At 39.3% G+C, this 17,683-nt stretch overlaps 1 protein-coding gene across 2 annotated transcripts in view; it reads left to right on the forward strand.

Moving 5' to 3' along the window:
• Positions 1–17,683, forward strand: part of CRPPA (CDP-L-ribitol pyrophosphorylase A) — a 348,505-nt gene that overhangs the window by 186,861 nt on the left and 143,961 nt on the right. For both annotated transcript variants that reach the window (XM_063450737.1, XM_063450738.1), the window contains exon 6: positions 5,400–5,497. In XM_063450737.1, the coding sequence (XP_063306807.1) occupies positions 5,400–5,497 (98 nt within the window). The remainder of the gene's footprint in view (positions 1–5,399; positions 5,498–17,683) is intronic.

Raw genomic sequence — 17,683 nt, forward strand, 5'->3', positions numbered from 1 at the left:
TAGTTCATAGTCATCTTGAACCAAAACCATCACCTAAGACATGGCTACAAGAAACAAAGGGAATTTTTAGATGTGGGAAATGTAAGGCATGTCGGGTTATCAAACCATCAAAATCAGTCTTATGCACCAATACGCAGAAAACACATCCGATTAATGATTTTGTTAATTGCAGCACCACAAAAGTAGTTTACATCATTACTTGTAGCTGTAAACTACAATATATAGGAAAAACCTTCCAAGAACTGAGAAGGAGAATCCTACAACATGTGAATTCCGTCTCAAACCTAAACATTTCGACTCCTGTCTCCAATCACACAAGGAACTTCCATAACTCGGATGCATCTCATCTTACGTTTCAGGTTTTAGAACGTATCCACCTGAACACTAGAAAGGGTAATTTTAATCTCACCCTATTAAGGAAAGAATCCAGATGGATACATGAATGTAAGACCTTATCCCCCTTGGGACTAAATGAAGAATTTAATTTTACCCCCTTCATTCACAAATAAATGCATAATTATTCATTATCAATATTAATTTAGGTCTATTACAAACATTCTCTCTCCTAAAATCTTAAAATCCTAAAAACTTTCATTAATGTTACATTTTAGTCAGCAAGTTTAGGAATCCACTAATATATCTGCACTAATCAGTAAATAGTTTAGCAGATAAACGTTGCTATGTTCGTTCAACTAACTATGTCACTATTGTTAATCACATATAAGTGTTACTTACACTTTTCCACCTTTTTTTTTTTTATAATCAATCATTTTAATATTCAGTAAAAAACCATAAGATTCAGTTAAACATAGGGTTAATTAGTCAATTATTTCTTAATGGTTGAGTTTCCCTTCCCAAGCTACCATTGGTCAGAATCCTGAAAATCTCCCAATCAATTAAGAGCTTATGATTTAAATACTCCTATACTTGCCTGTATCTGGTTCCCCTCTGATGAGCTTCACTGGCGAAACATGCACGTCAGGGGCTCTGGACACATACTGACACATTATTGATGTCGGCACCTAACTCTCTGCTTATCAATTGCTAAATTACCGACATCAAGTTCTTTCATGTCCAGCATCTCAGGAGTGCATATTGGAGACTCTTAACACTAATTTTATGTGCTCTGTACATACTTTATTTCCCTTTCTTTTTCCTTTATTATGTTTATGGGGGGAGATTGATAAGACCAGGCATTTTATTAAGGGGTGCCCTCGAAGGCACAAGACTCAGGAATCTTTATTCTATATGCCTTCCTCTGTCACTGTCTGTATATTTTCTACTACCTAGGCAACCTGTTCAAAACTGTTTGCAAACCCTCTCTTTATACTTTGACCTACTATTTAGATGCAGCTAGCACTTAGGCAACTTGTGTGACTTTTAACCGGTTAACTGCTGCCTGTCAGCACTCCTTCACAGGTGAGCTACTACTTTGTGCTCCACTGTGGTAAAGCATAAGATAACTCAGTGCAGGCAGCCATTGTTACACTAGAATACAGTATACTGCTAGGTATCTTGGAGAAAAAACGGAGCCAGGTTAGCAACCCCTTATTTTACACTTTACTGCTTGACAGAAACCTTTATTTATTATCAATACGCTGCTATGATCTAGGCAGATTTTGTGATATTTAACCCCTTAAGGACCAAACTTCTGGAATAAAAGGGAATAGTGACATGTCACACATGTCATGTGTCCTTAAGGGGTTAACTGGCTAATCGCCGTCTGTCAGAAATCTGTCTTAGCTGAACCATTATCTTGGATCTTTCAGAGGTTAAAGGGACACTCCAGGCACCCAGACCACTTCTGCTCATTGGAGTGGTCTGGGTGCCAACTCCCACTACCCTTAACCCTGCAACTGTAATTATTGCAGTTTTTCATAAACTGCAATATTTACATTGCAGGGTTAACTCCACCTCTAGTGGCTGTCTATTAGACAGCCACTAGAGGTCACTTCCTGGGTTCTAGCACAGGTTTCCTGTGCTAGAGCGTCGCTGGACGTCCTCACGCTGTGTGAGGACCTCCAGCGTCGCTCAAAACCCCATAGGAAAGCATTGAAATGATTTTTCAATGCTTTCCTATGGGGAGACGTAATGCGCATGCGCGGAATTTCCACGCATGCGCATTAGGTCTCCTCGGCCGGTGAGCGAGATTAGTCTCGCCCACCGGCCGACGTAATCACTAGGAGGAGCGTCGCGGAGGCGGAGACAGCGGCGAGGGACATCGCCGCTGTCCCAGGTAAGTCACTGAAGGGGTTTTCACTCCTTCAGTAACCGGGGATTGGTGGGTGGGAGGGAGAGGGACCCTCCAGTGCCAGAAAAACGGATCGTTTTTCTGGCACTGGAGTTTCCCTTTAAGCACCATAGAACATTATCAATTATTGTATGTTGAGCTTACCCATGTCGTTAGTTGTACTATCATGTAGGGATTTACTTATCCATAAATCTTTTAACTATTGACAGCACTGGTTTAGCAGTCATCTTATCTCCCCCCTTTTGTTACAGCTATTAGTGATATATAATATAGTATCACTTCTATTACTTGGGAATACACTGATGTTATATTGTAGCAAAACAGTATTGCTTCAGCATTAGTGTTATGTATACACTTTTACAGCTTGTATAAGTAGTCAGAGTTTTACTCACTGTATAGTCTCCATCCACTCCTGTTGTTCATATGATTTTTCTTTAATATATTTTTATTTTAGATTTATTTATTAAAAGTTACTTTTTAAGCCTATAATCTACTCAGTAAATCATACACAGGTAGAATGGCATTTTTTTTCTTTTTTTGTTTATTATCTATGAGTTTTTGCTATAGCACTCTACTTCACTGTGTTAAAGAAATACTGCATTATTATTATCTCTCTTTTTCCTTTTTCTTTGAGATACCATGCACTGTATAACAGCCAAATACTTCATAGACTTTTAACAAAGTATGTAAATATAATTTATATTGACTTCACTTTTGTACATTACTGTGTTCTAAGGTGCGGTTATCTATTTTTTTGTATTTGTCTACCACCCTTAACCATAATAATAATAATAATATAACTATTTTAATGCTGCCACCCCCAGGTAACTTTATAATAAAAATCCCCCAAATACAACTTAGCACAATATCTTTACAATTGCACAACACTAATTAGTCTCTTCACGTAATGTGATTCTTTACCAGACAAAGGCAGAACATAATAAAGAAATATATATACTATAAACAAAAAATAATCACAGTGCATACAAAACTATAGATGACAATCAAATTAGTTACACCAACAACAGATAAAAACAAAAGGGATAAAATAACAGAAGTACTAATCACTTACTCCTTAGGTCTTCAAAGTAAAGCTTCTGGCCAGGGGGTCTCTGGCAGGAAAGATGGTGACTCACTCAAAATCAGATTTTGGCCCAAAGCAAGTACAATACACACTTCAGTATCATTAGATATATACCCTGTGGATTACCAAGCCTCGCCTAGAGGTGGAGATAAGGCGTACTTATAGTAACTATAAGTTACCACCCCCCAGACCAATATCAATCCAAATGGAAACAATTGGTTCTATCTCCTCTTATGTACTTGCCACAGAAATAATAATTGCATCTATGAATTTGTTACTATTTTTCTATTCCATAGATATGACATACTCCGTACTTGTGACCCAATTTAGCGGATATCACAATCCGTTCCCCTAGGGTTAAGTTACGCAAATTATGTTTAGGCTTGATTAGAAGATTGTACTTGTACCATTCTAAATATAATAAAAATAAAGCTTCGTTATTAATCTGTGGGTAAGTATTAATGTTTATTTTGGGTATGATACTGGAACACAAGGCCATTGGCCATTAACATATCAAAGTCTACGAAGGGATCTAGACATATGGCAAATTAGAGAGTTAGTTCATATTTAAACCAGACTTCCAGGCCACTTAGGTGTGACTTCTCACACCTTACAGAGTAGCTCTGTTGGGGTCCCAGCTTCAAAGAGGAATTTAGACTGTAAACCTTCTGCCCTTCTATACAATCAAATTAACCTCTTTTCTGAATTGACAATACCACCTCTACCAAGCAGCCAGTTCATCTATGCACTACACAAATTACAATAAATGACAATATTCCATAGTGAAAAAACGACAAACAAGGATGCTAAAGGGTCTCGAATAGAACAAGTCACGAGACCCTGAGCATCGCCTAGATATAAGTATGACTAGTAGGCAAATACTACGTGATCGGTACTATCTAGATAAACCCATAGTGTGTGAGGCTAAAAGAAATAGTGCCAGAAAAAATTAAAGCATACACAAATGAATTATATACAGTATATCCAATATATACAATAATCGACTATACCGCCGATATAGATTATAGAGAAGAACCACTGCAAAGTGGTCAAAAAGGATCTACACATACAGAACAAAAAAATAAAAAAGGGTAAACTTTAATAGAAACTAGTTAAAATCTGAGTGTCAGGTCCCTCAGTGATCTCTATAACTAAACAGCGCTCTGTGAGGCAGTATGCTGCACATGCAAGTAGAGGCAAAAAAATCTCCAATCAGGGCCACTAATGGGTCACAAGGTACCCCCTATAGGCAGAAATCCCTATATATAGACCTCTTTGGTATAAATGAAAGATCTTAGGAATATAAGCAGTCAATATGTGCCATTCGTCAGCCAGAGCAATATATAGGTATCAGAGGAGAGAATATACATTGAGATGAAAATCAGTATATAATAGACTGATCATAAAACTTAATAGGGAGAGAGGCTAGGTGTCCTGAAAAAAAATTCCAGTGATATAAATAGTAGCTGCTCGCTGAATAAACATCAAAAGCAATGACGTCCAGTACTGACAGAGGTGCAAAGGTTAACCATCACTTATATATTTTGTGGATTTAATCTCCCATGATGTTCATCTAGTCTAATGAATCACACATGCAGTCACTGCTTGTTCCTATATGAAAACATCCTGGCCATTCCTGCATACTGTGATAGCAGATAGCTTTATATAATTAATATTCCTGCCCTTTAGACCACAGTCTGCATAGTGTAGGGTTATCATTCCCTTCTGGCCCATAGTATGTGTTTTATATTTACATTTGAACTCACTTTGTCACTATTAACTGTATCACTATTATACTCTGCTGGAGAGTGTGGTACTATTTAAAAAAACATAAATCTGCTCTGGATTAAATAGCTCATCAATAAATCATGATATATCTTACTGATCTCATGGATTGAAACACCATTTGGGTTTCTGTCACTTTAAATGATTTGGAGGTTATCATAAATAGTGTGCTCTTTATATAATGTCACAAACAAAAGACTTTTAAAGCACTTGATGTGATGTCACTTGAGTTCCGTGCTGATTATCTCATTTCTGCTTTATGTGCTCCTTTCCTTACAGAACGCCTATCTCAGCACCTCTGCATTATAACTAATATAAACGAAGAAGCAATTGAAGTAGGATTTCAACTTCATGAAAATCTGAAGCAGCACATCAGTGTGAGTAATGACAACTGATTTTGTAAAGTTGGCTACAGTAACTCATCCTGTTGTCCAAAGGCAGAATAAATCATAGTAACACGTTTGTGGCACACGTTTGTGGCATAGGAGTAGTAAATTGAGTAAGTTCAATCTTAGTAGTGATACGCGTTATGGTTATAGAAACAAGAGTTTGGTTTCAGTAACAGGAGCAAATGTAAGAATTACACATTACACCTCAAATTTAATACAGTCACTAACTACAAAGTGTAAATTTCAAATCATCCTTAAAGGGACACTCCAGTGCCCAACTACAAAATAAACAGATTGACTAAAAACAGATTGCACAACCTGCAGTTTTCTTGTCTGCAGCTTTTGCAAGCCATCCCCTACTAATCCTGCCCAGATTTTTTTGTGACTGTCCAAACACATACTTCCCAATGCAGCTCAATGAGTAGTCTTTGTAAGGTAGGTGCTCTGGGCAATTGCTGCCTCTTGACTTTAGCTCCACTGAGCTAACTAAACCAGAATGCAACAGGACCTGTTGTCTGCTTCAAAGTCAAGGTAGTGTAATCAGGTTACATACACTAAGTGTATTTTAATAGTAATATATATAAAAAGGTATTACAAGATACAAATTTTATCTGTTTTTTACATATAAATATATATATATTAATATCAAAATACACGTAGAATGATATTAATTAAATATATATATAGATATATAATTATATATCTATATATAATATAAAATAAATAAATATATAAATACGTTAAAAATGAAAAATAGAAATGTTTTTTTAAAAACAATTTAAAAAATATACATATGTGTAATTTCGTTCTAACTGTATTTTGATATTAATATATATATATATTGAGATCAAAATACACTTAGAATGAAATAATATATATATTTATATATACATAAATATATATGTATATATCACTATATATATACCTATATATATGATCCAAATGAAATAGGCTGCTCTCCGGACTTAAAAAATTCAATTTTTATTAAAGTTGATTAAAAGCTACGACCAACGTTTCGGTCCCTGTTCGGGACCTTCTTCAGGGTCAAAATTCAGCAGGACAATACAACACATTACACATACTACCAATATATACCATTAATAATTAAGTAAACTACTCACCAAAAGTGTTTGCCGCCTAATCCGCCATCACCCAGTGTACTTCCGGGTATGCGCGCGCACCTCTGAACGTGCCCCGCCTCCCGTTACGTGATCGTGCGTGTATTACTGCCTCGATCACCAGGAGCTGCGGTTTCTATGGTGATGATACACAAACGTGCAATATACATGAATCGGATGTGCTCCCAATTCCAAATACTACAAGGGGAACATAGTTTAAAGTGCTAAAAGGTGCATAATATGTATGAAACATAACCCTTAAATTCTTATGGTTATTAAATATAAAGTGTATAGACTTATTTGATCTAAAGTGCTTAAATTGAGTATCTAGCAGCCAATATTAATATATAAAGTGCCCAGTGCCAAAAAAGCTTCAAAGTCAGTGCTTAAAGTGAACCAAACTAAAAAATGATACCCCGAGGCTTCAGGCTATTGAACATACCAACAATTGGCAGACTTAAGGCAACAGTGTGCAGAGATTGGACCCATGTTTTAAATAAAGCCTCTTTAGACCTGATGCTCATAACAATCAAGGATGTTAAAACTGACCTTGCTGAGATTAAACAACAGATCATAACGTTAGAGACGGAACAAGCGGTACTACTGGCTTCAGCAGATGGGATAAAGCTGCAGCAACAACTCAAATCGGAGTTGCTTAAATATAAAAACGAATTGGTCAGATTTAAAAAGCAAAAGTTCGAGATGGTACAGCAAGACTATAAGGATCACCGAGTGTATAGATGGCTATCGGGTGATCGTCCATCGAGACCAAGGCGATTCCGCAGAAAGATAATACGCCCCAAGATACCGACTATAGATGTCACTTCTGGGGAATCCACGTCAGAGACAGAAAATACCAATGAGACCTCGGCTTTTTTATGCCAGTCTGGGACGGGTACGGTTACCCGGAGCAGAGTCAGAATCGAAGAAAGTTCAGAAACAGGAGAGGGCACAAGGTCAAACATGGCACGAGGAGGCAAACCCCCGTATCGGAGGTGAATCCCATTTTCAACCTCTCAGGCAGACAATTAAATGACACAGAGAAGAAGATCCTAAGCAAAGGACTATCCTACGTCCCTACCAATGTGGTGAATCCCTTTAAGTGGAACACTGAATTATTCCAATTCGGGAGGAACATGAGACTCAAGGAATTTTTTCATAACATTAATAAAGATAAGCCAATGCCGACGTCAGGGGGCTTGGAGAAATTTAAATCCAGGTCCACGTTTGATCCACAATCCAATAAACCGTCCATTAGGACATTTTTGGCAACTACATCCAAGATGACACAAGAAGTAATATCTAAGCGGCACAAAAAGAGAAATAACATCAGTAAAAAGGAGCGACAAGTCCTGGATAGTCTATCAAAAGACCGCACCATTGTCATCCGCTCAGCAGACAAAGGCGGCGGCGTAGTCCTTATGAATTACACAGATTACGCGGAGGATTTGTTTCATCAACTCCAAGACCTGAAGACTTATCGTCCCTTGCCAGGTGATCCTACTGCAGAAATACAAAGGAAGATCAGTGACGTTACAGATATGGGCCTCAGAGCTGGATATATCAGTCTGGACCTACATAAGTTCTTGAACAAGCAACACCCCCGGACTCCCATCATATACAGTATACCGAAAATCCATAAGAGTATGCAGAAACCTCCGGGACGTCCCATTGTGTCTGCCATAGGAGGCATCTTAGAGCCCATAGCACAGTGGTTAGACCATATGTTTAAAGGACCTGTGGAAGAGTTGGATACCTGCATCAAGGACACTCAGACCCTTTTATGTAGAATCCAGACATTGGAATTTGGGGACCAACCTCCTATATTCATTACCATGGACGTTAACAGCCTGTACACGGCCATCCCTCACATAGATGGAATCGATGCTATGCGACAAGTGTTATGCGACTCGACGGTTTATCAAGGCCCTATGATTGAATTTACATTGGAACTTTTATCCCTGGTACTGTATAACAACTACTTCAGATTTGAAGATCGGTGGTATTTGCAGATAGCGGGCACATCGATGGGGTCAGCTATGGCCCCTATGTACGCCAACGCGTACATGTACGTATACGAGCAAACACATATTCTGACTCCGTACAAAGATAAGATCATTGGCTACTACCGCTTCATAGATGACCTGCTGATAATCTGGAGAGGTACTTGCAGTGAGGCACATTCTATGATAGAGCAGCTCAACTCATTGCAAACACCTATTAAATTCACGGCAAATGTTAGTGAAGTTAGTGTACAGTACTTGGATTTGGAACTTACATTTGCATCTGAGGCAATACAACATACATTATTTTCAAAACCGACAGATCGCAATACTCTGCTGCATGCAGACAGTGCACACCCAGTACCGTTGAAAAAATCCATTCCTAAGGCGCAATTCCAAAGAGTTATACGCAACAATTCAGATAAGAGTAAAGCTGAGTCACAATTGCAGGTGATGGCTGAAAAATTCCTGGATAGAGGCTATGACCGTCGGGGGTTGGAACAGGCACTGTTGAAAGCTAAAATGGCTCCGGTACCTACCAGTACAGAGGATGGTATTCCCGATGACATTTCATAATACCTCATAATACCTCAAGTGAATTTACAGCGATTGTCAAAGACAATTGGAGGATGGTCGCCTTGGATGAAAGTTTGCCCAGGATTTTTAAGGAGAAGCCACTGATATGCTATAGGAGGGGCAAGAACCTCAAAGACATGTTGGTGCATACTGACCCAGTTGAAAGTTACTCCAAAGTGGACAAACACAACATAAGGGGGTGCATCCGATGTTTGGGATGTGTGACCTGTGGGCACATGATTACAGCAAAAAAGTTCAATCACCCACACACCAATAAGGTCTATGAGATAAGACACACCATTACCTGCAAAACTCCTTATGTAATCTACAAATTGGTGTGCCCGTGTGGTCTACATTACGTGGGCAAGACTGAAACACCCCTATGCGAGAGGATTAGGGGTCACCGGTCAAGCATAAGGTTAGCGTACAGGGATGGACAAACAGATAAACCCGTCGCACAGCACTTTTTGGACAAAAAGCACCCTCTGGCATCCCTAAAGTTCATAGGGATAGACCACATCCCTCCCCCCCGGAGAGGGGGTAATAGGGGCAAATTGTTGCTTCAACGAGAGGCGTTTTGGATTAATCAATTGAATACTGTGTCACCTCTGGGACTGAACGAGAATATCTCTTACCACTCTTTTCTGTAGGATAACCAGCTAGTTTAAAAAAGTTTTTAATTGTAATGCTTTTAACTTATATGTATGAATGTATAGTATTTAAATAATTATAGATTTATGTACCATAGGGATTAGAGTTATATGGCATTTGGCAGCACAATTTTTTAGTTTGGTTCACTTTAAGCACTGACTTTGAAACTTTTTTGGCACTGGGCACTTTATATATTAATATTGGCTGCTAGATACTCAATTTAAGCACTTTAGATCAAATAAGTCTATACACTTTATATTTAATAACCATAAGAATTTAAGGGTTATGTTTCATACATATTATGCACCTTTTAGCACTTTAAACTATGTTCCCCTTATAGTATTTGGAATTGGGAGCACATCCGATTCATGTATATTGCACGTTTGTGTATCATCACCATAGAAACCGCAGCTCCTGGTGATCGAGGCAGTAATACACGCACGATCACGTAACGGGAGGCGGGGCACGTTCAGAGGTGCGCGCGCATACCCGGAAGTACACTGGGTGATGGCGGATTAGGCGGCAAACACTTTTGGTGAGTAGTTTACTTAATTATTAATGGTATATATTGGTAGTATGTGTAATGTGTTGTATTGTCCTGCTGAATTTTGACCCTGAAGAAGGTCCCGAACAGGGACCGAAACGTTGGTCGTAGCTTTTAATCAACTTTAATAAAAATTTAATTTTTTAAGTCTGGAGAGCAGCCTATTTCATTTGGATCATTTATCATTTTGGAGCTTTGGACTGGCGCCCGGCATTGGCTTATGGTATACGTGAGTGCTGGGGACTTCAAATAATTTTTATACCTATATATAAATATAAATATATATATTTTAATTCTACATATATATTTATGTAATATTTTTACATAATTAACCCAGTCAGAAAGTCCAGAGAAATTAATTTGCTAGCTCTATATTTAACCCTGTAACTTTTCAAGACACCATAAAACCTGTACATGGGGGGTACTGTTTTACTCGGGAGACTTCGCTGAACACAAATATTAGTGTTTCAAACAATAAGATGTATCACAACAATTAAGTTTTTTGCATTTTTCAACACACAAACGGCACTTATACTGATGATATAATTCTTGTAAAACACTAATATTTGTGTTCAGCGAAGTCTCCTGAGTTTAATAGTGCCCCTCATGTACATGTTTTGTGGTGTTTTCAAAAGTTACAGAGTCAAATATAAGGCTTCTGTTTCAGTTTTTTCATATTTAAATTCGCCAGATTGGTTAAGTTGCCTTTGAGACAATATGGTAGCCCAGGAATGAAAATTACTCCCGTGATGGCATACCATTTGCACAAGTACACAACCAAAGATATTGCAAATGGAGTATGTCCAGCCTTTTTTAGTTGCCACTGGCCAAAATCGGCGTTCAAATTAGTTTTTTCCATTTTTCACACACAAACAAATATTAACGCTGACTTTGGCCAGTGTTTGTGACTAAGTGGCTACTAAAAAAGACTGAACATATATCCCATTTGCAATACCTTGGGTTGTCTACTATTTCAAATGGTATGCCATTATGGGGGTAATTCTCATTCCTGGGCTACCATACGGTCTCAAAGGCAACGTAACCAATCTGGCAAATACATTTATTGTTTTTGTATTAGTGGCAGTGTATTTTTTTTTTTTTTAATTGGTTCACTGCTTTTCTAATAATTGAGAAAACTGCATAGATTTTGTATGCTTTTTTTGTTGTTGTTGCCATTTTGAATATTATATGTCGGCTTGCTATGTAGACTAAAAAGTAAAAGCAAGCTCATTTTGGGGATGGTGTAGGATCTTTCAGAATGGTTTGTGAACTAATACCTAACTTTAATTGGTCATTTGTTCAAATATGTTAAATATGCCACTCTCTCTTAATTTACTTTGTCTTTTAGAATTCTATGTCTTGCAGAATCCATGCTGATTAGTTTCTTGTAATTTTCTTTTAACACAATTTTAAGAATGGGGTTTCCTGGAGCATGAATGCACGGGTGAAAAGTTTGGAAAGAGCCAGCTCTTTAAATATTAAGTTCTTTGCAGTTCTTTCCTTGTCGTTCTTGAAAGAGGAATTAGTAACTTTCTTGCAAGTTGGTGACAAATCTAATGTGAATGGCATTCATAAGGACCAAGACTTTTTTCTGATGACGTGTTTGTGATCACGGCCTTCATGGCACTTTTGCCATGTGTTCATCCTACCATCATTTCTTCATTTCTGTTTAGGTGTACCCATACATATTAAATTTATTTTTACAGGAGAAATAGGGCTTCCTTTTGATATCCCATATGAATACATAACACAATATTGTAATAACATATTTAAAAATGGAAATAAAATACAAAATAAAATGTTATTTTCAGTTTTACACTTCATAATTTCTACACACCAAGTGCAAATAATGAAAACTAACTCAAACTAGATTCACTAATTAGTCCTGCTATTTAAAATGCCCATATGTCTAGGATTTAAATACATTAAATAGAAGTTATAAAATACACTGCATATACTGCAATGAGTGAAATGCGTTTTTTGTTTTTTTTATTCTTTATTTTTGTTGTGCAAAAAGGTTTACATACAGCCCTGCAGTGCCACAATAGCAGTAGCAGGCATAACAAGGCATTCAGTGTCATGACATAGAATCGAATTGCACTGTTTTGCTAAGTAAAGAGGATAATACTAGTCTTGCTATAAGATAAGTAAGGTTAAGTAGTAATGAATGGCTACAAATTGTATTGTAACTGGCGTCTTTGTTATTCAAAATAGGATAATGATGTCTTAAAATAATAAGATAATATATGAAAGTAATAAGATAATAGTAATAATGGTGTGTTTTTCAGGTAGTGCTGATTTCTGGTTGGCTTGTAAACTGGCATATGGTTGTAGATAAACAGGTAGACTGTCAGGCATTAGGTACATATGTCATTTGTCATGTGTGGTGTGCGTTAGCCAAATATAACTATTAATGTAAGGCTTCAACATGCGTGGCTTCTGGTCACGGTCACGGTTACTCCCTTCGTGAACAAAATCAGTATGCCTCCATGCCTCTGAATAAGGGCCATGGCCGTGATATTAAAAGGGAACTAATACCTGTGGGTATGACTGTGTGCAAGAAGGCAGGGTCTGCCCGAGTCTCAGTAACCGCTAAACTGCGGTGTTTAAATTTCTAGTGTAGCTCATAGTATAACATTGGTGTCCAACTATCAAAAAGGCTGTCGCTTAGGGGAAAACAAAGCGTAAAATTGCATAAGAAGGGACAAGGGGCCTTTAACGATGGGGTGCTTAAGCTCCTCCAGATAGGTTAGTGGGTCAGCTACATCTCCATGAGGGTGACATGTCTGGGACAGGAGGCCCTGTGCTCGATGTAGTTTTACATCCTCTCGTGTGTACCCTCTCCCTCCGCCCCATGGCACCACAACAGTTAGGTCAGCAAGTATGTTCCTTTTCCACTGTGCCTCACCATACCGCAACAAAGCTAAAACAACTCTTACAAACGTCTATGAGACTGTCAAAACACGCTTTAACCATAAACTAGTGGCAGGTAGAAACGTTTATAGCTCTCTGTCCATAACTGTATAGCAGCAGGACCCCAAGGATCCTAGTCCACATCGCTGCTGTAGGAAGGCCCCCAGAGACCATCGGCCTGGTTAGTCTTATGGAGGGTTCTGCAGTCTGGGAGTATCTGCGCCTTCCATCACCCCAGAGTTGACAGCTTGGTCGCCATGGGTCCCCGGATTCCGACCCTCTGTTGTGTTAAGGGCTGAGTGGGTAGAGGGGGCAGCTTAAGTTGCTTCAGAACATCTGCTGGGTCCTCAGAGGCTAATAGGGCATGGACCTCATCCCCCCGTGGAACCACTAGGGTTCCCAGGACTCCCCATCGGTACCTGATGCCGTGCTCTCTCAGGAGCCTGGTGACGGGTAGGAACTTGCGTCTGACCAGCAGGACTGAGAATGGTAAGTCTGCGTATACTGTTATCTCGCAGGCATCTACTTGCACGCTGGGGCACTTCCCGGAGCAGGCCATAATGGCCGATTTTACTGTTGTGTCCCGGGTTACTGCGATTATGTCTATGGGTGCGTCCACTGGGGCGGTTGGTGCCTTCCTTATTTTAAAGGCCGCCACGAATTGCGGTGAGTCTCCTGCTTTCTGACCCCCATTGCTTGTGTCACCTTGTGGGCGGAGTCTAGTAGGGCTTCTGGGCTCACTGTTTCTGGTGCTCCCCGGATCCATGGACCTGTTGTGGGTGTCGGTCAGGCGCTGTTCCCGGGCTTCCTCTCTAGATTCCGCTGCCGTGATCCACTGCCGCAGCCCTCCAACTTCCACCTGCACCCCCGCCAAGTCTGCCTTCCACACTGCTCTTGGAGGAGTTTCTTGATGTCTCCCTTCATGGAGGGGGGAGCATCCGAGTCCGCCCGTAGATATACTCCGCTGGTAGTTTGTGGGTAATTCCTTGTTGTCTATGGAATCGCTGGAGTTGCTGGAGCCATGTGGCCTGCTCGGTGCCATTTTGTTGCGGGCCTGTGCCCGGTTGAAAAAGAGTCTGATATCGGGGTGATTTGCACTCTCTAGGCGAGCGTTTTTTTTGTGTTGCGCCCCATTGCACTTTGGGGGGCAGTAAGGCGGTTTTGGGCTCTTTTTCGAGGTGTTATATTTGGTAAAAAAGAGCCGGAGTAACACACATGCACGTCTGCTCTGTATCTCAGCTAGCCATGCCCTCGAAATGCGGTTTTAAATCTAAAACTTTTCAAATTTTGGCATGCAACCTTTATAATAGTCACAAAATCCAAAACTGATACAAAAAATGTATATGAAAGGATATCCCCAGGCTATGTAGCTAAGAGCATTTCAAAATTTCTCAGTTACCATTTTATCACAAACCAAGGTCGAATTTGTTAATTTGTTTGTGCTTTTTTTCTTCACACGTTTTATTTTGTGAAAATTCACAGACCACGCATGTCCCATTACTGCAAACACCCTATATTTGTATTCTGCTACTGTTCTCAATTACAATGACACCCCATATGTACACTTTTGCTCCTAATCCTACCCCTAATCTGTTCCCTAATCAAAACCTTAATCCAACCCATCATCCAACCCTTAATCTAGCACGTAATCTAACCCATAATCCACCCTATAATTTTACCCCAAATCCAGCCTAAAATCCTATTCATAATCCAACCCTTATCCTACCCATAATCTAACCAACAATCTACCATGTGCATGCGCTACCGTGCATTGAAATTATTTAAAGGGTCATGACTCTCCTGTCAGTCTGAGGCCACTAACTGAGGTCCCAGCTGACAGAGGGGACCCCGGGTACCTTTACTGCATGACTGTCTATACAGTCAATGGTCATTAAAGCCCTGCACTGCATGATGACATAGACTGCCATGTGATTATTAGGGGTTTAAAGCTGTAGTGCATATGGCTACTATACTTTTCTCTCTATTATGTTGATCAAGACAAGCTCTCTTGTGCTGACAATATACTAAATATAATATTTTCTTATCCTTTTTACCATTAAAATTACATGGGGCATTATTCATTAATATTTAATTTTTATGTTGGCATGCTGAATCTGTCTACATGTGTACAAGTGCATCACTGCGTGTCCTGATCAGGGTCAGATTTAAGGCTAGTTACACAGGCGCCAACGTACTAAGTTCTAATAAAACTATTTTGACTCCAATAAAAAGACGGCTCTACTCAAAGCAAATGAAACTGAGCAATAATCAGTTAATGCTTCAAATACTCAATAACGTCCTAGCAGTAAGCCTAATCTCTTGAAATGAGTCATGAATCACATTTTTTTGCCATAAAGGTAAAAAGGGCAAGCTAATTTGGGGGTGTAGGATTTGCCAGAGTCTACATTTTGCAAAAGCTACAAGGCACAACATTTTTTTAGAGATCTTGTGAAAAACTTGAGTACTGTTTTGTAAATCTTAAAGTACAATGTAATGTTAAAGTAGCACTGTCACTCCCCCACCTCCCCTCAAAAATTTGCATTTCATAAAGAAAAAAATCTTATGAAATACTCATACTGACTCTGTTGGAATTTCAGTGAAATTCCAACCCAGTCAAGAGATATACTGAGACAAAGTAAAGACTACGCCTGACACTTCTAGACATTCGGCGCAGCTACCATTGTCTAGAAATGCCAATTAATTGGGACACCTGACCATTGCACCAACAGCGACTCTTATGACATCACATTTTAACCCCTTCCTGACCTCAGACGTACCAGGTATGTCCGACAAAAAAACCGGTCATTAACGACCGTGGACGTACCTGGTATGTCCGATTGCTATTATGCACTTACCTGTTCGCTGGCAATCCCCAGATCCGGACCCCCCCAAGCCATGTGATCATGGGTTCCTCGCGATCACATGGCCGGAATAACCAGCTTGCGCAGTGCCTGCAGGGGGAGTGCCTGAGCTCTCAGACTGTCCCCCTCATGCCTGCAAAAAAAGTTTTAAAAGTTAATAAAAGTTGTTAAAAAGTTTAATAAAGTAAATAAAAGTACTTAGATCATATATATTATTATTATGTTATTATTTATATAGCGCCAACAAATTCCGCAGCGGTTTACAGTGGGTGGACGAACAAACCTGTAGTTGTAACCAGACAAGTTGGACACACAGGAACAGAGGGGTTGAGGGCCCTGCTCAATTAGCTTACATGCTGGAGGGAGTGGGGTAAAGTGACACAAAAGGTAAGGATAGTATTAGACAGTTAATGACAGTTGCAAGAGAGGAATCAGTCGGGAGTTATTAACAGTTTAATTGATACGCTTTTATGAAGAAGTGGGTTTTTAATGATTTTTTGAAGGAGTGGAGACTGGGTGATCATCTAACGGAGGAGGGAAGTGAGTTCCACAGGAACAGTGTCAAAAGCTGCAGAAAGGTCAAGGAGAATTAGGATTGAGTAGTGACCACGAGATTTAGCAGCGAGTGATTATTGGATACTTTAGTCAGTGCCATTTCCACAGAGTGCTTAGCGCGGAAACCAGACTGAAGTGGGTCTAACAGAGAGTTGGACTTGAGGAAGTGTGTCAATCTCACACACACAACTCTTTCAAGGATTTTGGATGCAGAAGGCAGTAGCGAGATAGGATGGTAGTTGGCTGGGGAGTTATGGTTAAGGTTGGGCTTCTTTAGAATTGTGGGTATAGTTGCATGTTTGAAGGGCGATGGAAATATGCCAGAGAAGAGAGAGAGATTGAGAATTTTAGTGAGAGAAAGAGAAGAAGACAGAGTAAGGATGAGATGCGAGGGAATTGTAGATTATGCTAACGTAGTGTACCTATAATCTTAATTTTAATAATGACAGGAGGCGAGTATTTTGCATAACTTTCTTTACTTTATGCCTCCAGCAGCACAAGTCAATCAGAAAACTTTAAACCAATCAGTAACAGGCATCACATCCATATGTAAAGCCCTGACAGTCACATGATTTCCTCTTTCTTTGATGCGAAAAACAGTCCATTATAACGTCAGGGAATTCAAAAAACAGTCCTGAGTAACGTGTAGAACATAACTTGGAACACGACTTGAAACCTTCCAGCTTTATCTTGATCTTTATCTTTATGATGGTTACTCTGAAACGAACAGAAATACGTGAAAGGTGATGGAACCCAACTGATGTCCACATTAAATCCAGTACTATATGTATCTATATTTATATTCCGTTAATATACTGAAACATTAAACAACCGTAGTATACTTTAATAATTGCCACGGCTGTAACACCCGTCAACCAGATAAGCATCCCATAAATATACTGAAATATCCAAAATCTTATAATTAGACTGTGAAAATGACAACCAGAAAATTA

The sequence above is a fragment of the Pelobates fuscus genome, chromosome 4 (assembly GCF_036172605.1).
Source record: "Pelobates fuscus isolate aPelFus1 chromosome 4, aPelFus1.pri, whole genome shotgun sequence".
NCBI classification, from domain to species: Eukaryota; Metazoa; Chordata; class Amphibia; order Anura; family Pelobatidae; genus Pelobates; species Pelobates fuscus.